The sequence below is a fragment of the Balaenoptera borealis genome, assembly GCF_965194805.1.
Source record: "Balaenoptera borealis genome assembly, contig: HAP1_SCAFFOLD_1767, whole genome shotgun sequence".
NCBI lineage: Eukaryota > Metazoa > Chordata > Mammalia > Artiodactyla > Balaenopteridae > Balaenoptera > Balaenoptera borealis.
In genome coordinates this window covers 23,731-51,038 of record NW_028122480.1, presented here as the reverse complement: position 1 = coordinate 51,038, position 27,308 = coordinate 23,731, and the positions used below count along the sequence as shown (strand labels likewise).

The 27,308-nt window shown below is 39.1% G+C and overlaps 1 protein-coding gene and 1 long non-coding RNA gene across 6 annotated transcripts in view; one reads left to right on the top strand and one right to left on the bottom strand.

Moving 5' to 3' along the window:
• Positions 1 to 27,308, bottom strand: part of LOC309622188 (leucine-rich repeat-containing protein 37A3-like) — a 43,878-nt gene that overhangs the window by 2,523 nt on the left and 14,047 nt on the right. For 3 of the 5 annotated variants that reach the window (XM_082409305.1, XM_082409304.1, XM_082409306.1), the window contains 7 exons: positions 24,947 to 25,018; positions 24,235 to 24,315; positions 18,152 to 18,223; positions 17,531 to 17,605; positions 8,247 to 8,365; positions 4,410 to 6,220; positions 3,881 to 3,985 (listed from right to left, as the gene is read on the bottom strand). In XM_082409305.1, coding sequence (XP_082265431.1) covers positions 3,881 to 3,985; positions 4,410 to 6,220; positions 8,247 to 8,365; positions 17,531 to 17,605; positions 18,152 to 18,223; positions 24,235 to 24,315; positions 24,947 to 25,018 — 2,335 coding nt within the window. The remainder of the gene's footprint in view (positions 1 to 3,880; positions 3,986 to 4,409; positions 6,221 to 8,246; positions 8,366 to 17,530; positions 17,606 to 18,151; positions 18,224 to 24,234; positions 24,316 to 24,946; positions 25,019 to 27,308) is intronic. The other 2 variants (XM_082409307.1, XM_082409308.1) reach the window with 2 other exon arrangements.
• LOC309622190 lies at positions 9,113 to 14,431 on the top strand. Its single transcript, XR_014240591.1, has 2 exons — positions 9,113 to 9,868; positions 10,132 to 14,431. It is a non-coding gene; the product is annotated as an uncharacterized lncRNA (long non-coding RNA).

Sequence of the window (27,308 nt, the reverse complement as noted above, 5' to 3'; positions counted from 1 at the left end):
TCCCATATAACACAAATAATCACTAAAAAACAGAAGAAACATCCCGTGTACTATATCAATAAAAATGCACAAAGTACCTAGGAATAAACTTAACCAAAAATTTGTAAGACCTAAGTGATGAAAATATTAAAACTTTTCTGAAGGACATTAAGAAGAAGCACTACATGGCATGAGATACCATCCTCCTAGAATGTTGTAAAGAGGTCAATTCTCATCTAATTAACCTACAAATTCAATGCAATCCATTTATATCCAAAATAATTTTTAAATAAAACCTGGCCAGCTGACATTTGGTAGAGAATATGTGTAAGAATAGTTATGAAATGTATGAAAAACAAGGTCAAAGAGTAGGACCTTGCCCTACCAGATATAAAATATGTTATAGAGCAACTGGAATTAAGCAGTGTGATATTGGTACTGGTACAGGACAAGATAACTGGATCACAGAATAGAGTCCAGATGAAGATAGTATATGAGACCAGGGAAGAAAGAATAAACCATTCAGTGAAAGATTTGAAAACAATTAGATCTTCATGTAGGGGGGGGGGAAGTTAGATCCCCTGCCTCAACCACACTAAAAAACAAATACAACAAATTCTAGACAGATTACAAAAGTACTTGAAGAAGATATTAGAGATTACTTTTACGTCATGAGGTGACAAAGGCCTGGCTAACAAAAGCCACCCCACATGAGCCATGAGGAGAGGACAGGCAGATATGGTGGCAGACTGTCAACACACCTCCTACTCTGCACAGCCCTTGCCCCCTTTTCCCCTGGACTGTTTGTCTTCTTCTTGTTGACTTATAAAACTCTTGGGAGTTCCCTGGGGGTCCAGTGGTTAGGGCTTGGCGCTTTCACTGCTGTGGCCCGAGGTTCAATCCCTGGTCAGGGAACTAAGATCCCGCAAGCTGCACAGCATGGCCAAACCCCGCCACCCCCAAACAAACAAACAAACAAAAAACTCTTTATAGTAAAGAAATACTGGTTTTCATTGAATTTCAGTGTTTCGAATCTTTCCAGTGTTTTTGTCTCTAAGGAGACAAGACAAAAGAGTGGAGTAGGGAGCACAAGCTTTGCAGTCGGGTAAAACTGGCTTCTGCTTTTGGTTTGGCCACTGGGGCCTTACATTGATCTCCTTCATCTATGAAGGAGGGATAGTAATATCATCCTCACAGAACTGTGGGCATTAAATCAGACAATATATGGAAAACTCTTCATCTTACGCTTGGCATGAATCAGTGCTAAGCTGGTGTCACAGACAAGATGGTGGACTATATCAAAGGCTCTGCTTGTGGCATCAGGCTCTGAAGATTATAAAAGATTATAAAAATACTGCTTTTATTTCCTTCTAATACTTTTATGTGGTCTTTTTTCACATTTATGGAAATATGTTTATTTAAGATGAAAAATGGGGATCTGCTATTCTTTACCCCCCAAATAGTTAGGCAGCTAGTCTATCACCATTTATTCATTTTCCCCCACTGATTGGAATATTAAAACATGACATTTCAGAAGTCTTAAGAACACATGGGTCTATTGCTGGACTCGATGCTACTTCAAATAAATATTCGGTTGCATGATTCCTCACTGTGGAATTGACATAACGCCTCACCTCTCTTCCGTTGAACACCATTAGTGTCTACCATAGGAAGAACACTGCATGGCCCCTGTCCTCGAAGAGCTTATCATATAAGTGGGGAGAGGAAATAACGGTTAGGACTCCTCGCTTTCGCTGCCTAGGGTACAAGTTCAATCCCTACTTGGGGAATTAAGATCCCGCAGGCCAAAACAAAACAAAACAAAACAAAACAACACAAATGCAAGGTTAAACTCTAGAGAAGTTAGAAACAATAAAAAGGGGACTTTACAGAAATTCTAAAAAAGCAAAAGGCCACATGCCACCTGGAGATGTAGAGGGGACAGTCTGGGCAATGGCCAATGACTAGCAAGCTGACCCCATGCTAGTCCCCAGCCTCCTAGGCTCAGAAATCATACTCTTCCTCACCAAGAGACAACTCGCGTCTTCCTGTTGTGGCAGTCTCACTTTATCAATAGCACAGGATTGATCAAAAATCAGAATGCCAAATTATTACTTGACAATGAGAAATACATCTGTTCTACACACAGGGCATCCGTGTCTACACAATCAGAGAATTACCTTCTGTGGAGACAGGCCTCCGTGGCACACTAAAGCACAATCACACAATCGAAGGCTACTTGGTGACAACAGAATTAGAAAAGGAATCAGCCGAATCCAGAATTTAATGGGAAGGCCTGAGGCAGCTGGATCCATCCATCTCCTCAACAGGCACAGCCTGGCTAGCGGGCCTGACTCTTCAGTTCTGCTGCCTAAGGTGCCATCTCTACTCTCGGGCAATGTGAGGATGGGCGCTGCCCATGTTGGTCTCTCCTCACCTTTTCTATGCTTTCACTACTGACCAACCCTCCTGCAGATAGACACATTTCTCTTTAGAAGTTAGTACATCATGTCAGGTTTTATTCAAGTCTGATAGGCCAGGAAGCCACTGGTCCTTACACATCTCTGCTCAGCGCCATGATGTGCTAACCCTGCTGTTTCTCTCTTGGGGGGCTGCCTTTTAAAAAACTGCTTCCCACTTTTGTGAGCTCTGAGGGAAGGGGACTGCTTTGCTATGGCCCCTAAGAAATGGTGACAAACCTCACAGGACTAGGATCAGGAGGGCTGGAGTATGCAGGGAAGGCTTTATGAAGAAAGATATCTGAACTTGAGCTGGCTTTTGAGAGGTTCATAGGACTTCCACAGGCAAAGCAACATCAGGGAATCTTAGATGGGCAAAGGCACAGACAACAGCAGGCACGGACGTGGTGTAACCCGCGTATAGGGAGGAGCTGCTCTGGCTGCAATGGAGGGCTGCCATAGCAAGAGAAAAGGTAAATAAAGCAGGTGGGACTGGTAGGGTAGAATCAAGATTGCCAGCTTATTAAAGTCACTCTTTTAATGTTAGCCACTGCCTGTTGGGAAAAGTAATAAACCATTATGTAACTGAACAGAAGATAAACAGGCTAGCTCCAGGAATAGGCTACTATAAATATGACATGCTTTAGGGTAGCCTGCTGCAGGATTTTACTTGCAGTGTTTTAATGGAACCTACCTACACAATTCCTAATACACTGGAGAAGCAAGCTGCTAAGTAAACCTAAGGATTTGACGAGATCACACTTTGATCTTTTAGGCATGTCCTTTTAGCCCTCCCAGGGTGACTGATAGCTCCATGAGTATGGAGATCGTATGTCTCTCATCACTTCAGCCAACAAGGAAAGAAATAAACAGTAGAATGAGAGTGACTGGTGAGTACATCAAATCAGCATAGTTTTTGAGTTGAAGAAATTTTACTATCATGTCAACTCTGGCCTTCTTATAAACTTAACTTGTCAAAACAGTCCAATGGCTTGTTATCATGGATCCAATTCCAAAGAGATCTCCTGGGAGTGGAGCTCCTTTCAAAATCCTGTGGGGACTTCCCTGGTGGCGCAGTGGTGAAGAATCCGCCTGCCAGTGCAGGGGACACGGGTTCGATCCCTGGTCTGGGAAGGTCCCACATGCTGCGGAGCAACTAAGTCCGTGCGCCACAACTCCTGAGCCCGCGTGCCTAGAGCCCGTACTCCACAACAAGAGAAGCCACCGCAATGAGAAGCCCGCGCACCGCAATGAAGACATAATGTAGCCAAAAGAAAAAAAGAAAAAAAGAAAAAAAACTCCTGGGAATATACTTTTCAGTAAAAGAACAAAGTGTATCTCAGTCCTCATGACTAAAGAGAAGAATCAAGTAGTAGTAGGTGGAAAGGTGGCTTTGATTCTCAGTTTGTGGGTTCTGAATCTGAATGAATTATTGTCCTTACCTCAATGAGACAGAGAAGTGTAACCAAAATCGTCACTGCTACAGTTACAGATATTGCCAAGATGAGTTTGTTGTTATAGCCATATCCTGGAACTTCTTTTGTGAGCTAAAAAAATAAATAACAATTTTTTACAAACAAGGAGATAGAAGGGATGAACGCTAACTATTCTTAAACCTATTCTAAACAATAGCTAACTATTCTTAAACTACTATAAAACCCAATCCTTTCAGGCGAGTAGCTTCTATAAGAACAAGCCAAATTTAATGTTATTAATCTTATCATTAGCATTTTCTTCGACAACTTATTTATCTACAATTTATTTATCTTGCGTTATGTCCTTTTCTCGTCTACCCTAGGAATAGTGGCACACTCTCTCAATGAGTAAAGTGGGAGATCACTGTCTTAGCCAGTGTCATGGCTGAAGATAAGATACAGACTAGGAGCCCGTGGTATTCCTGCTTGGGCACGTCCATGGCATGTCCTAAACTGAGTAAAAGTCCAGGTCCCATGTTTCAGGGGTTCTCCTCACCTCACTTGACTCCTGCTCTTTCTGCTCACTCTGGCCTTCTGTGCTCTCACTGATATAGTTGTCACTTTTCCACTGGCCCGTATCCCATTCCGCTTTGGACACCTTTACTTCCTGCTGCTTGCTGAGAAGCTTCATCAGGAGGCCTGTTCTAGAGATGAGGTTGGCACAGGCCAGCTGCACGTGGGTGTCCGAGCAGTCTATTATCAAAGTCTGGATAACATGAGAAATGAGCCTTCGCACATCATTGTTGGGGATGAGGGACCGTAGCTGCTGGTTTAGCTGAGTTTCAACTTGATCACCCGGGGATGTGAGCCCTGGGAAAGTGAAGCCTGTGGGCTTAGAGGATAATTCAGTGCCCGTGTTGTGGTGCTCCCACTGTGTTTCGTTGGTGTGTTGAACAGGTGGCATACTGTTGTCTGCAGCAACAGCAGAATGTGCAGTGGAGACATCCTTATGGGTAGTGTTTTCAGGGCCGGTTCCTCCGGGAAGAGTAGAGTTTCCTGAAGAAATAACTTCTTCAGAAACATTTTGTGCAGTATTGTTTTCTGAAGTAGTGTTTTCTGTAGAAGGGTCTGAAAGAGAAAATAATTCTGGAAAAGGATTTTCCTGAGAAGTCACTTCTCTTGAAGGTGAAACAGCTTCTCGCGCAGGGGAATTTATGAGACTCCTCACTACAGAGAACGGAGGGCTTGCAAGCATCATTCTCTTGAGTGAACTTTTCTTTCTGAACTTTCGACTCCTTTTGCCTTTGGGTTTTCTCTGGACCCGATGAGTCCTAATTTTATGGAAGATGTATTTTTTCCCAGAATGTGAGATTAGTTCAAAATCCTTAATATTTCTAACTCTAGCCTTTGCATCCTCTAAAACAAGTATAGTGTTGGATAAGTCTTTTGATTTGCTTTTAACCTCAGATGGGGATTTTGGAGGGATGGAGGCAGAAGGCCTGACCTTGAAGTACTGTTTCAGGGTAGAGGAGCCTGCTGCCTTGTGTTCTTTGATAAATGAAGACTCCGCATTGGAGGACTTTCCCACCAGCTTCCTGGGCCTCTGCACCATGAGAAGCTGTTTCAGCTTTCCTGGGGATGGCCTCCTGAGCCTTCTTTCTTCGGCAGTGCTCGCCACAGATGGCTGGGCATTCTGTTTCCTCCTGACGCTCTCATCTCCCACTGCTTGGAGGTGCATTTTCTGTAGGCCCCTTGGGCCCTTGAGGACCCTGTTCACTCTCAGCAGCTTTTCCTCGGTACTCTCAGTCTTTGCTGGGCTGTCTTTCTGTGGTTGGGGAGTTTCCAATTTCTTTAGATAGAGGTAGCGTTTAAACATGGCACTTAAAAGGTTGGAACGCGTACGCGTGGCAGGTTTTTCTTCCTTTTTAACCTCATCAAATTTTTCTTGAGTTTCTGCATCTAACACATTTTCCAGAAAATGGAGTTTCCTCAATTTATTTTTATTAGTTGAATTCTTGCGTACAGGTTTAACAGAAGGGCTCCTTGTATTGTTTTTCAAAAGGCCCAGGAGCATATCTCCATCTTGTGTATTTGAAAAAAGAAGTTGAAGGAATGGTAATAATGTTGATTCCACATCTCCTAGATTTCCCTCTGAGATGTAAGGCAGTATGTGACTTCGTGCACTGATAATATCACTTTCATTTTTAAAGTCCAGCTGCTCATTCATGAAGCCTGACAAGCTGACAGCACTTTTATCTGAGGATGCCCTCTCTGGCTCAATAATCAGCTCGGTGCTGTTGTTCTTCTTCCGGGCTTGTAACACCTTCATCAACGATCCTTCTGCATTCCCAAGAGATGTTTCTTCGTCTGTCAAAAAAGAAGAGACTGTTTTTGATCATTGAAGACTGATGGGACAGATTTTTGTCAGTCCACAGCCAAATGAATTAGGAATCAGTCAACGTCTGAGTGCCACTTAGGAGAAAAAGAAGCCCACACTTAAGCCTATGACTGGCAACAACAAAATGTGAAAAAGATATCTCCTGAAAAAGTGGCTATCTACTCAGAAAATTCTGTAGTGTGAAATATAGTAACTATATTCAGGATTACTCCACTGGTTCCCAGGGGCCAGTACTCAAGAAGAGCCAAGGCTGGAAGACAAATACTCCCCTACTCAGCTGGACTCTCCGCAGATCTACTGTGACTCCTCACATTCACATACCCCATCCTGTCCTGCCTCAGAGGCAGAGGAGTGTGAGGCTTCCTCTCTCCACCTCTTCAGTGTGCTTGCGTTCTTGCTACTGTCACAGATGACCACGACAACAACCGCTGCTAACAGGTCGTCATCTGGACATGTCCTTCTCCACCCACCCACCGAGTCCTTTGCTCAGTCCCTGCTTCCATATACCCCAGCCCCTGTAACAGAAGGCTCTATACAGAAAAAAACACTATATCCGCCCTGGCTCTTTGCTAAAATTTGGGCAGGGATCTGGGCTATAAGTTAAGAGATTTGCCAGACTGTATGCCAATGTGGAACGTTCAACAAATCAGTGGAATAATACTTGAGGTCGTAAAATGCAGAAGGGAAAAAGCAACTTCTGTCAGATGGCTACTTTGCTTTCATTTCATTTTCCTTCTAATATTTCCAGCTATACTTGGGGAACCATCCAAAGCTTCTGACTGTGTGAAGGTAATGTGTACCATTGTGTAGCTGGGCTTCTCTTCCAAAAGGATTAAAAGTATTTTTGGTGAGGGTCAAGGAGGAGGGAAGGGTCATGAGAAAGGAGGAGCATGGGCTTGCAGAGAGCCCCAAACTGGGGACAGGAGATCGGGGCACTAGGGTCATAGCACTTACACCTCTGATCTTGTTTTTCCTCACCTGTAAAAGGAGATTAAAAATGCCTTTACTGCCCACTTCTGGGGGAGAAGGGAGTAATATAATTAGTAAAAAAAATTGTTTGGGGGAGTTCCCTGGTGGTCTAGTGGTTAGGACCCGGCACTTTCCCTGCTGTGGCCCGGCTTCAATCCCTGCTTGGGGAACTAAGATCCCACAAGCTGTGTGGCACGGCCAAAAAAAAAATAAAATTGTGTTGAAAAATCAGCAATATTGTCTTTATACAAGTAGCAAAGTGTTATTATTTATGAGGTGCTCTCGATCACTGAAAGAGACCTGTATTCAAGCTACCTGGGCATGATAGCACATTTTGGAAGTCATCAAGTTAGTGCCAATAAATCTAATATACAGAAAAATGGTTGAAAGCCCCTGAGTGTTTTGTGGATAGAAAAGCTTGAGATTCAGAGCAAGTTCAGAGCTGGACAGTCTAAGAATAAACTAGCTCTCCCAGCCATTAGAAGGGCTAGGTAGCAGCTTCTGGTTATGGAACCAGAAACTCTCAGGCTCCAAATAGGACATAAAACAGCATCTCTTGTACTCTGTATAAAATTGCAGAAACAAACAAAATAAACAAAAATATATTTATATCTGTCCTATAAGACAAAGGGTACTTGAGACCTAATGTATATAAAATCAGTTTACAAACTGTGATGCACTATATGAATAAGTTCTCGTTTGCAGAGAGCACAGCATAGGATATGTGGCCATTAATGTTAATTCCCTTCCCCCTTCCAGCCCTTTCTCTTGTTCCTTTATGTATGTGGATCATTTACATTATTAAGCTAACAATGTAACTGAGCTATTATTAGCTTAATAATGTAATCAAGAATCTGATTTTTAGCAAGGGCTAGTTCTGAGAAACTTAGGAAGCTGGAACTCTGAATGAATGAATTAAAATAATGCAATTACATCATTAATTTTAAAATTTATCATTGATTAAAAATAAAATTAAAAAATTAAAAAATTAAATTAAAAATTTATTATCCCGCAATTGAGACTCACCGCAACGTGTGACGTCTGTCAGGCATTCACTGTCACAACGCAGCTTGACTGTCTGACAGACAACCTCAATAGTAGTTTTAAATTGGCAGAGGCAGCAGGCCATACGGCTAGGTAAGATCCTATAAATGGAAACACAGGTAATTAAATTCGTGGTAAAAGAGTTACTTGAGTAGGTAGAAGAGGTAGGCCAAGACCACCACAGACCAGTGCAAAAAGGAGTTCTTGAGGCCTATGGACTGGACAACTGGATAAGGGCTGGTTGGCCAATTGCTGCTCTTGACTGTTGTAAATAAATATAGAGGAGGAGAGAGGTGCCCAACAGAAGGATTAGGATGGCAGTAGGTATGGTATGTCTAGCAAAAAGGGAATAGGGATTAGAATTGGGTGACATTGATCTGTAGTTTAATTCAGAAGTATCTCCTTCCCACCCAAAAGCCTCACTTTGGGTTGAGAGTACACAGGAAGAAGGCAGACTTCTAAGAAGAGTCTGAATAAGACCGCACCTTCTGGAGTCCCTTTCTCAGTTCCTATTTGTGAGTAGTAATATATTACAAATTATTCTAGTAATAAAAAAGCATCATGTGGGCTTCCCTGGTGGCGCAGTGGTTGAGAATCTGCCTGCTAATGCAGGGGACACGGGTTCGAGCCCTGGTCTGGGAAGATCCCACATGCCGCGGAGCAACTGGGCCCGTGAGCCACAACTACTGAGCCTGCGCGTCTGGAGCCTGTGCTCCACAACGGTAGAGGCCACGACAGTGAGAGGCCCGCGCACCGCGATGAAGAGTGGCCCCCGCTTGCCGCAATTAGAGTAAGCCCTTGCACAGAAACGAAGACCCAACACAGCCTAAATAAATAAATAAACTTATTAAAAAAAAAAAAAAGCATCATGTGGTTAAACAATAACAGAGATCGCATTGGCCAAATCTGGACAAAAGGAACATTCCAAAGAATAACATTATCATTATAATAAGGTATAACATAGTTAATTTTAAAAAAAGCACATGAGTTCATAATGATACTCAAAATGAAAAGTGGGGGAGCTCTTCTTTATAGAATAATGTCAGCTAATAAATGCAAAAGGAATGACAGAATTAGGAAAGTGTCATTTTGCAACTATCAATGTAATAATCGATTCAGACAAGGATTATCACTGATGCACAGTTGGGTGAAGAGTTGTTTGAAAGTAGGATCTTCACTGATCCCAAGCTCTCACCCCACATATTATTTATCAATTACCAAGGGGAAAAATAACTTTACAATGGAGAGATATGGAAGATACCACCTTAGTCAAGTGATCAAACTTAGCACTGGGCCACCTGAAGTGCTGAAGTATGAAGAATACATCACCTATATAGTATTCTTTCCCAAAATGTTTACTTTGAATCTAATGAGGAAACAGACAAATCCAGATTGTGGGGCAACTTACAAGACAACTGGCTCAGACTCTTCAAAAATGCCAACGTCATAAAAGACCAAAAAAAAAAAAAAAAAAGGAGGGAAATATTCTAGATTAAAGGAAACAAAGACACGACATGCAATGCCTAATCTTTAATTGGACCCTGTATCAAAACAAAACAGACTTAAAGAATGTTATTGGCTTCTGGCCAAGATGAAGTAACAAGGTCCAATTTTTTTTTTTTTTTTTGGGCTTTCTCTAGTTGTGGCAAGCGGGGGCCACTCTTCATTGTGGTGCGTGGGCCTCTCACTATCGCGGCCTCTCTTGTTGCGGAGCACAGGCTCCAGATGTGCAAGCTCAGTAGTTGTGGCTCACGGGCCTAGTTGCTCCGCGGCATGTGGGATCTTCCCAGACCAGGGCTCGAACCCGTGTCCCCTGCATTGGCAGGCAGATTCTCAACCACTGCGCCACCAGGGAAGCCCCAACAAGGTCCAATTTAACCTCCCACCTGAAACAATGAAAATATCAGACAGAACATATGAAACAACAGTTTTCAAGAAACTGGACCTCACGCAATAAAGTTCATTGATCCCCAGGAGACGGGAAATAAATGAAGTGATCCCTATAATGGCCCTAACTTACTTCTCTGAGAGAGTTGCCAGGTCATGGTACAGGGAAGAGAAGTCCAGGCAGAGACTGGTGGACTCCCTGACTGAGGAAATGGAGCTGAGAGTCTGGGAAAACCAAGGTAACTAGAGTTCACAAAGCAGAGTATCAGAGAGAAAAGAAGTGCACAGACAAAGAACTCTGGAGATATGCAGAGGGATCTCTTGAGAATTCAACAAAGTATTGGTCAGTACATTTGTGTGAGGAATCCCTTGATGCCAGGAAAAGAACCACATGAAAGGATTAATAATAAGAATAACTGGATATCACACAGGGTTGTAGGAATAGTACCTGTTCCTACAAGTCAGACTGGAAAACCTCATGATACTCAGAAAGGACTTGTCTCAGTAGGTGCAAATAACGAGCTCCAGACTAAAGGCTACTTGGACTCCTACCCAACGAATCTTAAAAGCTAGACCTAAAAGAATAAAATTGTTCTGAGTAACTTAATTTCACCCAAAACAAAGCCCAAGCATTTTACAGGAATATAAATATATATAGCACACAATAAACTAAAACTCACAATATCTGGGATCATATGAAAAATTGCCAAGCATGCAAAGAAGTAGGAAAATGTGACCCATACTGAGGAGAAAAGGCAATCAATCAAAACTAACCCATCATCTATACAGATGTTAGAATTGGCAGAAAAGAACATTTAAAAAGTTATTATACATGAAGAAAAGTTATTATAACTGTATTTCATATGTTAAAAAACCCAGACTAAACCCTGAAAATGTTAAGTACAGGCATGGAAAATGTAAAACAGACCCAAATTGAGCTTCTAGAGATTAAAAACAATGTCTAAATGAAAAAGACATTGAACGAGGTTAATGGCAGATTAGACACTGCAGAAGAAAGGGTCAGTGAACATTAAGGCATAGTAATAGAAACGATCCAAAACGAAACAAAAAGAGTAACAAAACAAAACAACAACGAAAATGAATAGAGCATCAGTGAGTCGTGCAACAACTTCAAGTGGCCTAATACATGTGTACCTAGAGTCCATGAAGGAGAGGAGAAAAATAAAAATTTGAAGAAATAATAGCCAAAATTTTCCCAAAATGGTAAACACTATAAACTCACAAAGTCAAGAAGATCAATGAACTTTAAGCATAAGAAACATGGACAAAACTACACCAAGGCACAAAAAATAGTCAAATTGCTCAAAACCAGCAATAAAGAGAAAAATTTTAAAGCAGCCAGAGGAAAAAACTATACACTACATACAGAGGAACAAAGATAACAATGACAGCAGAATTCTTGTTGGAAACAATGTAAACGAGAACTCAGTGGAATAACACCTTTAAAGTAGTGAATTGAATTCTATCAAGCTAGAATTCTATACCCAGATCTGTCAAAACAAAAGCAAAATAAAGACTATCTCAGACATACAAAAGCTGAAAGAATTCATTACTAGCAGACTTGCACTATAAGAAATGTTAAAAGAAGTATTTTTAAGCAGAAGCAAAATGACACCAGATTGGAATATGGATCTACACAAAAGATTAAGAATACTGGAATTGGGACTTCCCTGGTGGTTCAGTGGTTAAGAATCTGCCTGCCAATGCAGGGGACACAGGTTCGATCCCTGGTCCGGGAAGATCCCACATGCCGCGGAGCAACTAAGCCCGTACGCCACAGCTACTGAGCCTGCACTCTAGAGCCTGTGTGCCCCAACTACTGAAGCCCACGCACCTAGCGCCCGTGCTCTGCAACGAGAGAAGCCATCCAATGAGAAGCCGGTGCAGCGCAACAAAGAGCAGCACCTGCTCGCCACAACTAGAGAAAGCCCACGTGAAGCAACAAAGACCCAACGCAGCAAAAAAATAAATTAAAAAAAAAAAACTTAAAAAAAATTTTTAAAGGATTTTAGTCATTCGATATATGTCTCTGACCACAATGGAATTAAATTAGAAATTAACAAATCCGAAAAATCTCCAGATCTTTGGAAACTAAACAACACACTTCTGAGTAACTTTGTGGTCAAAGAAGAAATCAAAAGGGAAATCAGAAACTATTTTGAACTCACTGAAACTGAAAACATAATATGTCAACATATGGGATATTGCTAACGCTGTACTCAGCTTCCTCAACTTCCACCTTAAACTGGAAAAACGAGAGCAAATTAATCACAGAGAAGAAAGAACACAATAAAGATCAAAGTAGAAATAAATAAAATGCAAAACAGAAAAATACTATAGATATTAAAAGGATAATAAGAGAATATTATAGAATGCTTTATACCAATAAATTCAAGATGAAATGGACAAATTCCTTGAAAGACATGCGCTACTAAAGTTTATTCAAGAATAAAGATACTAAAGAAATTGGATGTGCAGTTTAAAACCTTCCAACAAAGAGAGCTTCAAGTCCAGGTGGCTTAACTGAGAAATTCTACCGAACACTTAAGGAATAAAATAATGCCAATTCTACACAAACTCTACCAGAAAGTTGAAGAGAAGGGAATACCTCCCAACCTATTTATAAGGCCAACTTTCACCGTATCAAGATTACACAATGACATTACAAGAAAACTATAGACCAAAATCTCTCATGAACACAGAGGCAAAAACTCTTAACAAAATTTTAGCATATCAAATCCAATAATATATAAAAAGATGATACATCATGACCAAGTGGGGTTTATCTCAAGAAGGAAAGGTTGGTTTAATATTTGAAAATCAATTTACCCAACTTAGTACACTAAAAAAGAAAAATCAGGACGTCTCTGGTGGGGCAGGGGTTAAGAATCTACCTGCCAGTGCAGGGGACATGGGTTTGAGCCCTGGTCGGGGAAGATCCCACATGTCACGGAGCAACTAAGCCCGTGCACCACAACTACTGAGCCTACGCTCTAGAGCCCGTGAGCCACAACTACTGAGCCCATGTGCCACAATTAGTGAAGCCCGTGCACCTAGAGCCCGTGCTCTGCAACAAGAGAAGCCACCACAAGGAGAAGCCTGCATACTGCAACGAAGAGTAGTCCCTGCTCGCCACAGCTAGAGAAAGGCTGCGTGCAGCAATGAAGACCCAATGCAGCCAAAAATAAATAAACAAATTAAGAAAAGAAAAGAAGAGAAAAATCGCATAATCATTGCAATAGATGCTGGAAAAGAATGAAAAAAATCTAACATCCATTCCTGATTAAAGAAAAAAACAGCCCTCAGTAGACTAGGAATGGAAGGAGACTTCCTCAACTTGATAAATGACTTCGACAAAAAACCTAACATCATATTTAATGGTGAAGGACAAAGTACTTTCTCTCCAGGATCAGGACAAAGGCAAGGATGTCTGCTCTCATTACTTCTGTTTCACATTGCACTGAAGGTTCTAGCCAGTGCAATAGGGCAACGAAAAGAAAAGAGATATTCAGAATGGAAAGGAAGAAGTAAAACTATCTTTATTTGCAGATAACATGATTATGTAGAAAACCTGATAGAATCTACAAAAATGCTACTGGAACTAACAAATGAGTTTGTCAAGTTTGCAGGGTACAAGATCAACATACAAAAAGATTAATTTATCTCAACAAACAAGCAGAGATCAAAGTTTTAAAATACTACTTATAACAGAATCAAACATATAAAATACTTAGAATAAATCTGACAAAAGATGTAAAAGACTTGCACACGGAAAAGTGTAAAATATTGCTGGGGGGAAATTAAGGAAGACCTAAATAACTGGAGAGATATAATGTATTCATGGATCAGAAGATTCAAGATTGCTAAGACATCAATTCTCCCCAAATTGATTTATAGATCAAAATCCCAGTAGGCTTTTCTATAGAAATTGACAAGCTAATTCTAAAATTCATATGGAAATAAAATTTAGAATAACTAAAACAACTTTGAAAAAGAACAAAGTTGAAGAACTAACAGTAACTGATTTCAAGGCTTATGAAGCTACACTTTCAAGACATTGTGATAGTAGTGTAAAGATAGACAGAAAGATCAAGGGAACAGAATAGAAAGTTCAGAAGTAGAGAGATGTGGATAACTGACTTTCGGGTTCAAAGGCATTTAAGTGGAGAAACGATCGTCTTTTCAACAAGTGATGCTGGAACAATTGAATATCCAGGTGCAAAAAAAAAAAAAAAAAAAATGAACTTCCATCCAAACCATGTACAGAAATGAAGTCAAATTGGTTTAGAGATCTAAATGTAAAACATAGAACTAAAAAACATAAAACTATAAAACTTCTAGAACAAAACAGGTGAAAAATTTTATGACCTTGAGTTAGGCAAGATTTCTTAGATACAACACCAAAAGCATAATCCATAAAAGAAAAAAATAGATAAATCAGACACCATCAAAATTAAGAATTTCTGCCCTGCAAAAGACACTCCTGAGAGAATGAAAAGATGAGTCACAGAATGGGAGAAAATACTTAGCAACTTACATATTGGATAAAGGACTAATTTCCAGAATATATAAAGAACTCTCAAAATTCCAGAAAAGTACAGATAAAAGATTCAGAGATACAGATGCAAAATAAGCATATGAAAAGCTGTTTCACATGATTAATCATTAGGGATGCTACAGTGAGATACAACTACACACCTATTAAACTATCTAAAATTAAAAATACTGAGCATAGCAAGTGTTGGCCGCAACGTGAAGAAAATGCAACTCTCAAACGCTGCTGGTAGAGATGTAAAATGATCAAACCACTATGGAAAATAGGTATTTTTTAAAAACGTAGACATACACTTACCAATGATCCAGCCATTCTACTTGCAGGTATTTACCCAAGGGAAATGGAAGCATACATCCATACAAAGACTTGTACACAAATATTCATAGCAACTTTATCTGTAGTAGACAAAGACTGAAACAACTCAAATGCCCATCAATGGTGAATAGATCAATTGTGGTACATCCATATAATGGAATACTATTCAGCAATAAAGAGAAATGAATTACTGATATATACAACAATATGGATGAAGATTAAAATAATCATGCTGAGTTAGAGGCCAGTTAGAAAAAAGTATACACTGTATGATTCCATTTACATAAAATTCTAGAAAATGCAAACAGAAAGCAGATCAATGGTTGCTTGGCGATTGGGAAGGGCAAGGAACGATGGGAAGGAAGAATTACAAAGAGACATTAAGAAACTTTCTGAGGTGATGGACATTTTGATTTTGATGATGTCTTCGTGGTGTGTATGTATGTGTGTGTGTGAACACAGATTACTGTATGTCAATTATACCTCAAAAAGCTGTTAAAAGAAATGATATTATATGAGAGAGACAATTGGGGAAATTTGAATAGCAACTCTTTATTAGGTAATATTATTGTGTAGGAATTTAATTTCTTCAATACTGTGTGTTAACAGTATTGTAGTTACATAGGGAAATAATTTTTAATATCCAGAGAGGAGGGCATCTAGCTGACAAGAGAGGGATCGCAATTGCGGCAGATGCTGTGGAAGGCTGAGGAAGATGAGGCTAGAGCAGTGACCAACAGATGTGACGGCGTGGTGAAGACAGTCATTTGTCAGCTGACCTGACAAAGACGGTTGGAACAGACTGCTAAACGCAGGGCCCTTTCCGCCTACTAATCTCATGCAATCCCCTCAGCTAGCCTTGGCATAACAGAAAGTTTCTATTAGCTTGCCATATTGGAGGGGGGATGGCACAATTTAAGGTGCAGTTAGTTGTGTAATAAACTGTCACAATACGGTCCTAAAGAAATAGTTTTTTAAACTGCAAGAAAATGAAACTTGACCCTTCCCTCACAACATATATGAAAGTTAACTCAAAATGAATCATAGACCTAAATGTAACTATACAACTTCTGGAAGAAAACATAGGAGAAAACCTTTGTGATTTTGGGTCAGACAATGGGGTCTCACACAAAGATTTCTTAGATAAGACACAAAAAAGCACAAACCATCTAAGAAAAACTGCTAAGGGACTTCCCTGGTGGTTAAGACTCCGAGTTCCCAATGCAGGGGGCCTGGGTTCGATCCCTGGTCAGGGAACTAGATCCCGCATGCATGCCGCAACTAAGAGTTCGCATGCCACAACTAAGAAGCCCATGAGCCGCAACTAAGGAGCCCATCTGCCGCAACTAAGACCCAGCACAACCAAATAAATTAAATAAATATGAAAACAAATTGCTAAATTAGAGTTCATCAAAAATTTAAAACATCTAGTCTTCAGAGACACTTTAATACAATGAAGATAAGTCACAATCTGGGAGAAGATATTTACTAAACACATATCTAGGAGAAAGGACTTTTTCCATTGCTTTTCATATAAAGCACTCTTAAAACTCAATATAAATATCCAATTAAAAAACGGATTTGAACAGACACTTCATTTAAAAAGATATTTGCACATGAATAGACACTCAACATCATCAGCTATTACAGAAATGCAAAATGTGGCAAAAACCACGAGATGCAACTACACACCTACTAGAAAGGTTAGACGTTTTTAGAAAACAAATATAAGGATCAGTTGAAGATGTGGAGCAACTGCAACTCTCATAGACTGCTAGTGGGAAAGCAAAATGGCACAGGCACTTTAGAAAACAGTTTAGCAGTTTCTTAAAAAGTTAAATATGCACTTAGCATATGATGAAGCAATCCCACCCTTAGGTATTTCACCCCAAAGAAATGAAAACATATGCTCGCACAAAACATATGTTCACACACACATGTGAGTGTTTTCAGAGGCTTTGTTCATAATAGCCAAAAAAAACTAGAAACAACTCAAATGTTCATCAAATGATGAATGCGTAAACAAACTGTGTATCCACACAACTAGAATACTACTCAGCAATAAAAAGGAATGAACTACTGACAGGTGCAACAAAACAGATGACTCTCCAAAGAGACTGGCTAAGTGAAAGAAGCCAAAAACAAAAGGCTACATACCACATGATTTCATTTATAAGATATTCTGGAAAAGGCAACATTATACGGACAAAAATCAGATTGGTGGTTGCCAGGGGCTGGTAGCGGGAGGAGGATGGATTGACTACAAAGGGACATGAGGGGTCTTTTGGGAGTGCAGAAGTTTTCTTTACCTCAAATGTGGTGGTGGCTACAGAACTATACGTTTGTCAAAACACATCACACTGTATATTTAAAAATAGTGAATTTTGTTAAGTGAAAATTATACATAAATAAACCTGACTTAAGAAAATAATACAACAAACCTAAAAAAACAATTGAGTGAAAACAAATGTAAGAAAAATCAACTTACAGTTTTTCCAATTCAAGGGTCATCATGAGGATGCTTTCAATTGTTGTAAGTGCCACTTGTGTTGTTCCCATGTCTCTGAAGGAGAAGCCCAAACATGCATGATATAAAACCCAAAGACAAAAATTCTAAACTTAAAAAGATACTTAACATGTGATTACTTCAATTCTGGCTTCTTACTTGCCATACATGATAATTCCAAAGAGCTCTTATTGAAGAAATTTAAATTTGCATCATCAAATTAATGGCCTTGGTGCTGAACGGTACAATCATTTTTTATTATCCTAACTTCTCATTTTCAATTGCATCTACCTCTTTTGATCACTCTCTTTAAAAAAAAATAATGTACCCCTTATTCCTTTTTGCTTTCTGGGATAAATAATATTCCTACATGCATCTACATGTTCCATATCTATATGTGTTCTTCAACACTGTTCTCATTCTCTGCTGGCTGTCTTACCCATGTATATTCTTTCTTAATCGTTTTCTTTGCCAATAACTTTTATTTTCAATAACCCAGTTAAAATCTAAATTATGACTTTTTAGCCAAAGTACTCAATCTTTGACGAAAGTAAAAAAGAGCAGAAATTATCTCATGAGCCATGAAACTGTTGCAATACTTACAAATATTTTAATGCTGGCAATTTAAAAAGATAAGAATCTTCAACTGTTGTCAAAGGATTATGATTGAGAATTCTGAAAAATGGAATGGAATTTAAATTATCTGCATTTTCGATTACTTCCATGAAAGCTTATATTCATTTTTTTTTTTGGTACGGAACGTGAAGGTTTAAAAAAAAAATCATTTTCTGTCTTTACCCATAAATCACCCTTAGCATCTGTAAAACACTCTTTCATTGGGAACTACCCAGGTCTCTAGATGATAAAGTGGAGAAGAGAAACAAACAAACAAACAAACAAACAAATAGAAAAAAAAGTGGCTAGTAAAGACAAAATATGCCAAAGAACTTTTCAGGTTAAAAACCCTAGAAGTGACTATGCTGGTAGGAAGCCCTTGCTCTGTAAAAAAGTACTATTTCTAGTATCCTCCATAATTCAAGGTGTTTTTCTTTCATCTCTACAAATTTTTTAACATTTCATGATTTAAACTACCCAGTGAAAGACAAAAATAGGGCTAATTCCTTGGTTCTGGAGCCAAAGAAGAAGAGATAAATCCAAGAGGAACTGGTGAAAGCCATACTCCCATCACATAGTCCCATGCGTATTCCTGTATCATAGCCTTTGTTACTGTGTATGTAATCACCTGTTTACTTGTCAGTCTCCTAGATTGCCAGCAACTTGAGAGCAGGGACCACACTTTATTGTCATTATTATTCCTGTGCCTGACACAGTGCCTAATATTTACTAGGTATTTAATAAATGTTTGCTGAATAAATAAATAACATTTTGTTTATATATCAATAAAATAAACAAATTAATTTTGGGGAACAAAATTTTATTCCAAAATGCTGGAATAGATTTTCTTCTTAGTTCTTTCTTTCTTTTTCCTTAGTTCCTTAAAACAAATAAGGGGGGGGGGGAAAAAACCCAAAAGAAACAGGAAGAAAGAAAAGAATATCTGACTTTAGGTTAACTCTACTCAAGAATTATTAACGTATTTTTGCGAATATTGTAAAATAATTATCAAAACTAATATCTTTTGGGTTGCCACGCATCTGTGATCAGCATTTAACATTTAATCCTCACAGTAACCTTATGTGATAGATATATTACCCCATTGTACAAATGAGGAAACTGAGGCACAGAGAAGTTATATAACTTGTCCTAAGTCATCAAGCTAGTAAGAAGCAGAGCTGGAATTTGAACTCAGTTCTGACTCTAAAGCCTGTGTTTAACCTGAATGAAAAAAAAAGTGGGGGGCGGGGGGGGGGGGGTTTAAAACATCTGTTACTTTAACCGTAATTTTGAGAGCACTAAATATAGAAATACCTTTTCAAACTTCATCTACACATCTGGGAAAGCCTCTATGAGAATTATATTTTCTCTTTTTATTTATTTATTTATTTATTTCTCTTTTTATTTATTTTTTCCTTAATCATCTCCCATGATAAATATTTAATTAGCCTATGGTCATTGAGACTTTAGAGATTTTAAAAGATATTGCAGGAAACTCAGTAAAAATGATGGAGGAAGGACATCTGACAATTCATCCCTCCATAGAAGCAACAAGAACAAGAACAACAACAACAACAACAACAAAACTGGCAAAAATGGTCAGAATCAACTTTTTCGGAACTCTGGAAATTTAACCAACAGGCTTGCAGCAAATTGGGGAGCAATTTATTCAAGGAAAACAAATTAATTTCTGTAAGAACAATGAGATCTGTGTTGCTTGAACTTGTCCTTGACCTTTGCTCTCCATGCCAGTGGTAGCCTTGAAAAACAGCCCACATCCCTGGTACCAGGAGGAGCAGCATGGACTGGGAGGTCCTTCAAAGCCTCATTCCCAAAGAACTGTCATTGTTTTACATGTCTGGTGGTCCCCTGGAAGACCTCACTTGAAAGGCTTGCCTTTGACCTGACTGAGAGCTGTCTAGTGAGAAAAGCCTCTCCTCAGGTGGCATTTTTGGAAAACATTTTCAAGCAAATATTTTAACATGGCGGTTGCATGAGGCAATGGATAACAGTTCGGGGCAAAAAACAGCCCAACCGGAAAGCTTAAAAAGAAAAGCTGAGGAATGAGATGTCCACAGAGACTTTGAAATGTTCCAATGTATTCCTGGGAAACTGGAAGACCACAAGACATATTCCTGGGAATCTAGGAAAATAACTGTTAGCATTAATAAATGAGTTCAGCAAGGTTGTAGGATATAAGATCAATATTATTTCTACACACCAGCAATGAGTAATCCAAAAATGAAATCACGAAAACAATTCCATGTGTAACAGCATCAAAACAAATAAAATACTTAGGGAAAAATTTAACCAAGTAAGTGCAAGATTCACACTGAAAAGTACAAAACTGTTGAAAGAAATTGAAGAAGATCTAAATAAATAGAAAGACATGCTGGATTCATGGACTGGAAGATAATCTTATTAAAATTTCACTACTTCCCAAATCGACCTATGGTTCCATTGCAATTCCTATCAAAATCCCAGCTGACTTCTTTCCAGAAATTGCCAAGCTAATTCTAAAATTCATATGGCAATTCAAGGAAACAGAATAACCAAAACAATGTTGGTAAAGAACAAAGTGGGAGGACTCACACACCCTGGTTTCAAAACTCAGTTCAAAGCGACTGCAATCACAGTGTGCTACTGGAATAAGAACAGACATGTAAATCAATGGAACAGAATTGACAGTATAGAAATAAACCCTCATATTTATGGTCTACTGATTTTCAACAAGGGTGCCAAAACAATTCAATGTGGAAAGAACAGTCTTTCCACGTGATGCTGGGACAACTGTACATCCACACACAAAATAATGAAGCTGGACTCCTACACGTCACACCACGCAAGAAAATTAACTCCAAATGGATCAAATATCCAAATGTAAGAGCTAAGGCTGTAAAACTCTTAGAAGAAAACACAGGCGTAAATCTTTATGACCTTGCATTAGACAACAGTTTCTTAGATATGATACCAGAAGCAGAAACAACCAAAGGAAAAATAGATGAATTGGATTTTATAAAAATGAAAAAGTTTGTGCTTCAAAGGACACTATCAAGAAAGTGAAAAAACATATAGAATGGGAGAAAATACTACAGGTGGGAAGAATAAGATGCAGTTGGGAGAAGAAAAGTATAGTAGTTGCTAGGTGTGACAATCTCAAAATTTTGAACTCTTACAAATAAAACAGCCACCCTAAATCACAGACCCAAAGGACAGACCCAAGTTAGTTTTGGTTTTAGCGTTTGTGCCTTTCTAAATCTGAGAAGCTGCCAGGATTCTAGTACACAGCAAAAAGTGACGACAACACCCTGAAGTGTGTAAGCTTTTGTGTGTACATAGCTATTGAAAGGAGACCAATGCTAGTTGACTGGGGGAGCATTAGAGCGGCTCTGTGACCGCAGCTCAATTTGCCTTCATAGTGTGGCCACACCTACCTCATTGATACTCTCAACAATGGGGTAAACAATTCAATAGGGATAAGGCTTTGATTTTCCTCTTATTCTCTCTTAGTGCTTATGTTCTTGGTACAATATTGATGTACCACAGACAAGCCAGCATGTGAATGTCCTCTGTCTGGTTAAGTTATATAGCCTTTCTACATTGTAGAGTCCTTCAGTTTCTAAAATCATGGAGCTTGTATTGCTAGGACCAGTGAAGTGACTAAAAGAATTTTTAAAAATAAGCCATCAGTCTGGACCTGCATAGGTGAATGAAGGAGAAACACTTTAAAGTCAGAAAAAAAAGTAGACTTAACATTTAGGATTATCAACCACTGCTGGTTTTCCATAATATATTTCATTCCTGATTTTATCTGAAAGAGATACGATTACTACCACCATTCAAAAAGTGGTACTTTATTAATTAATAAGCTCTTAGCTCATCTTTGAGGTCGATTTCGGATTTCAAATAGACTACCACACTGCTAACTACTTCACCTGATGTTTGTCAATAACATAGAGGCTTCATTCAAGAAACCTACTGACTTATAATTACCTGAAACCCGGTGATGAATCAAGGTTTTGTGGGGCCTGAACCTCATCTACTTTGGGAAATCCTGTCTAATAAAAACATGCACAGTTATGAATACAAAAATCGCTAGGACCCCTCTCAAGACCTTGGAAGGGACCTATGCAAGTGAGGAGCCCTGAAGCCTAAGCTTCATTGAATTCATGATAAATCCACCTCAGCTGGGGCCCTTTGCCAAACTTATTTAATGCAGGCAACTTATAAACACCCCAGTAATATGTCATCATAGGTAGTAAAATGACTTAACTCGAGGGCGGCATCTTCCCTTGGTGGCTTGCCTTTGGAAAGAGATGCAATAAAGTCTGTATCTCACCATGGCAAATGTTTCCTGAAGCCAATTAGCTTTGTCTATTAGAAAGACTTAGCCCAAAACAAAGACTTAGTATACTGTGACAATCTTTTGAAAGTAACTGTGAATGAGTTTTAGGAGTACAGTACTAATTTATTTCCAACACCAGATAGTTTTGATTCCTTCACTACCTTTTTCTGTCATTTAAGAGGAACACAAATTCAAAAGGAACAAGTTGGTGCCTCTTCCATTACAAATCTTTTCTAACCGACCACCCATTGTCTACTTCATCACCCCCCTCCTCACCTTGTTACCCTGCTGCACAGATGCTAGAATGGCTCTCATATATGTTTTCCCATCAACATCCATCTTTCTCCTTCCAGGATGAAAGCTTCTTGGGGACAAAGTCCCTGCCCTATGCGTCTTTGTATCCCCAGCACTTAGTACAGTGCTGACACACAGTGGGCATGGCACTCAGTGAATGTTTCTGAAGGAGTTCATTAATTTTTAAACTGTGATTTATTTATTTATTTCCACAAGGTATTTTCCTGTGTTGCCTACATAACTATAGTGAAACTCTGATTCTTATAAGGAACTCTTGGTGTTATAGGATGTTTAGGAAACGAGGTGAGTTTAAGACGTTGTATTGACGCTACTAAAACCTCCTGGTGAAGGGACCTCATGAGCCTGCTCTCCGGTGTGCTGGCAAAAGAAAAACTGACCCTCGGTGCTCTCTCCCCAAGGTAGGCATCAGCACACTAACAAGGAAAAGGAAGGAGGCCGCTAAAGATAGGCATCTGCAGGAATTGCTAATCCAGCTCCAGACACAGCCTCAGCACCTTCATTAACCCAAAATGAACTGTGTGAAACTGGATTTCTGAACCACAAGACAGGTAAGAGAGTCTTTTCCAAAGCCAGGTGTAGAAGAGCTCTTTACCTTGAGTCTAAAATCGCCTTCGGGCCATTGAACGTACCCACTCTCATTTCCTTGTGCCATGAGAAATCACAGAATTTTTGAGCTGAAAGGGTGTAAAACCCACACTCCTTACTGAAGAGTAGTCAGCAAAGAAAGTATATTGAATTAGGCTACAGCAATGTATTTTCTTTGTATTTCTCACACTACAGCTGAACACAAACAACGTCTTTTTCCACACCTCAAAGCTTCCTATTGGCCACAGATAATTCACTTCAGAGATATATGCTGTTTGAAAAATAATGTTCTGGGTGGCTGGGGAGAGCCCTGTGGTGGGCGTTCAGGAATTCTTTCTGCTTTACCTTTTAAAAGAGCTAATAATGGTTGGGGAAGCACCCACACCTTTTGCTCGCTGACGAATTTGGTGCTAAACTTAGCTCTTTGCAGCTCTGTGTTGCATACATTTTAAGCAGTTAGGAACTTTGCACATGAGCAGGAATCAAAGTGAAATTCAAAAGTGGAACTTCATGGACCATTCGCATATCGGAGAGACATCAGTGGGATTCCATGACAATGCTAATTTGAGTGTTTTTGCTTGGTGCCTTTTATTGCCCGTGCCAAAGATCAGTACTATGGAAAGCAGAGCGTTTCATATATATGAGTTAAACAAGTCTCTTGGCCTCTTTGTGCCTTAGTTTCCTCATTTGAAAAAAAAAAAAAAAAAAAATGGCTCTCAAGACATACTTTCCAGAATTCATACTGGGCTTACACCCAGCTAACCAATAACTGCATGATGCTTTTACACACAGTTTTTTACACGTATTCATCTTCGATTTCACTTACAACTTGTGTAAAAACTGCATTCCATGCCAGGCCTGAAACGTTCCAAAGCTCAGTTCTGTGAGTAAATTGCAACTAAGATTTCTACAAAAAAAGACACAAGCAAAAGAAGAAGAAAAATATATATTCTTTCAGAACATTTATCCTTTGGCAATAATTCTAATTTATATATGATGAAACATAACAACACTACTCCCTCCATACACTAAAGAAATCTCACTGTGGAAGACATTATGATTTACACTTTCATGATTATATATGTGGTGCATTAGATACAAAATAGTAAATGCTCATTAAATACTTGTGTTAAGGGATCTTTATTTCTCTAGAAAGGCAGCACTATTGACATTCTGGGCTGGATAATTCTTTGCTGTGGGAGGCTCTCCTGTACACTGTTGGATGTTTAGTAGCATCTCTGGCCTCTGTCCACTAGATGCCAGTAGCATATACAGTTCTGACGAGCAAAAATGTCTCCAGACACTACCAGATGTCACCTGTGTGCAAAATCACCCTGGTTGAGAACCACTGCTCTATAATGATTCACTCTGATCTGCGTAATAATTCTCACACTAATCTTTGCTAGAGACAAAATGGATTTGCTACAAAATTTTAGTAGTAATTTTAATCATATTTCAAAATGAGTAACAAATTAATTTTATAAAAAATTAAGCTTTACAAAAATTCCAAATATAATGAAGTTATACTTGTAACTTACATAAACTGCACAAAAGGTAGTGGTTCAAATGTACGTCTTTCGATAGACTGTATTTTATTGCAGGATAAATCTCTAGGAAAAGTAAAAGGAAAATATTGCCTCAATTAGCTATTAGATATCTAATTAGTAGGAATAACTAGTAGACTTTAGAATGATAATAATAAATAAGAAGCTTTGGTCTAAACTCCAAACCTTAGGAATTATTACTTGAACCTTCCAGAGCCCCTAACCCTGCCTTCACCTCTCTTAAGAGTCTCACCTTCAGGATCTTCATAAATTAAATATACAACTATGGATCTTGATAGATTTTGGAGGTAATCTTTCCCAAGAGCAGAAGCATTGATTAGATTCCACCTTTCGTGGTCTCACCAAATTCTGGATTATGAGCTCAAAGTTTTTATCTCTATATATCATTATAATTTCCAATATTAAAAGGAATATTCTTATATTTACACACCTCCCAGTATAGTTCTGTTTTTCTAGGTCAATTCATTACCAGAAGAAATAAAAGATACCCTTTCACACAACTTGAAAGGAAGTTACTTCTCTCATTAATATGTAACTTTAATTCAGTATTACACTTTCTATCATATTGACTTTTATTCGAAAATACCTACTCTTGACTATAGCTGACTATCTTATTTCCATTGATTCCAGCTTAGTCTCTCATTTCACCTGGATGGGTATAACTGTCTTCTGACTGGTGTTTCCATCTCTACCCTCTCCCTTTCTAAGCCATCCTCCACGCGATCACCAGATTAACCCTCCGGAAGTGGTTCTCATATACCAGCATCACTTGTGAACTTATTGAAGATACAAATACTCAGCCCTACTCTGGACCTCTTGAATCAGTAACTATGGGGGTGGAGCCTGTGTTTTCACAAGCCCTCCAAGTGGTTGGTTCTGTTGCAGGCTAAAGCTTGTCCTAAAGCACTGCTGTGGTAACATGGTAGCTTGACATGTTATCCTTGGCTTGGCCTCCAAAGCCCTAGATGATCTGGCTCTAATCTCCTACTCTTCCCACTTGTACTCTACAGGTACTCAGAGTATTTTTCCTGTGTTTTGCCTTTCTCCCACTTTCCTTTTGCAAGCTTATTCTTCCCAAGTTGTCTGTCATTGATACCCAACGGCCCTTCGAGGTCCCGTTTAAACAGCATTGCTCTAGTAACATCTTCCCGGATCCAATTTGAAGTCTTTTTTCCCTCTTTTGTGCTCCAATACCAACTTATAGCTCTCATTGCCCATATTCATTTCTTTCTTTAAATATAGCTATTTTTGCAACCCATGTCCTCTGAGCATAAACTCCTTCAAAGTATGGACTAGATCCTGCTTATGTGCATCGTCTCTCACGTTTAAAGCCTACGTGCGGACATAAAGCAAACTCAAATATTTATAAAATCAACAAATAGCTGGGGAGTGGATAGAAGGAGGAAATGACTGTTTTAAAAGAAACGTAGTTTTATTACTTCATGGTGCCTCCACAACCATGTCATTATGGTTTGAGCTTATATGTTTATTTTCCCTGTGAGATCATGAGTTGCTAAAAGGAGTCCTGTCTTACCCATCTTCGTGTTTACAACACTAGGCGTAGTGCTGATTAGCATATTCTTTTTTCGCTTTTTTATTGATTGGCTTTTTTTTTTTTTAAAGAATGAGAGTACTTACGCTAACCTGAAATAATCAGATGATAAAGTATTACATAGTAGAAGTAATGAAGGGCCTATTCCACTGTGCAGTTATCTTATTTGTTTTTCTCCAAACTGTGTAAGGTTTGGAGCCCAGATGGCAGAGAAGAGACTAATATAAAGGTGATTGCCCCTTAAGGTTTGGAAGGTTTGATAATTAAAAGAACTATTTTTAGGGTCATGTGAGGCTCTTTATACCCACTTCCCTTAAGCCTTTTATATTTGCAAGAAGAATCTATTTGCTAAAGAGGATCATTAATTGGCTTAATAAGGATTAATGACATACACAGCTTTGGATGCCATGGACAAAGGACAAAAACTGAGCTTTTATAGCAAAAAACACAGTTATCTCCTTATCCCTAAATAAAGGAAATACGAGGCAAGCATTTCCTCTTTGATAAAGAAGCTGGAGAGGGAGTTCCCTGGCGGTCCAGGGGTTAGGACTCGGCGCTTCCACTGCTGGGGACCTGGGTTCAATCCCTGGTCAGGGAACTAAGATCCCGCAAGTCGTGTGGCGTGGCCCAAAAAACAAAACAAACAAACAAACAAAAAACAGAAAAAAAAAAGGCTGGAGAGATTTTTGTTAGGGGCATTTCTGATATGCTTATTTAGTGTAAACATTTCTAAATATACCACTTAACCATCATCTTAAACATTCTTAATATTGGTATCACAAT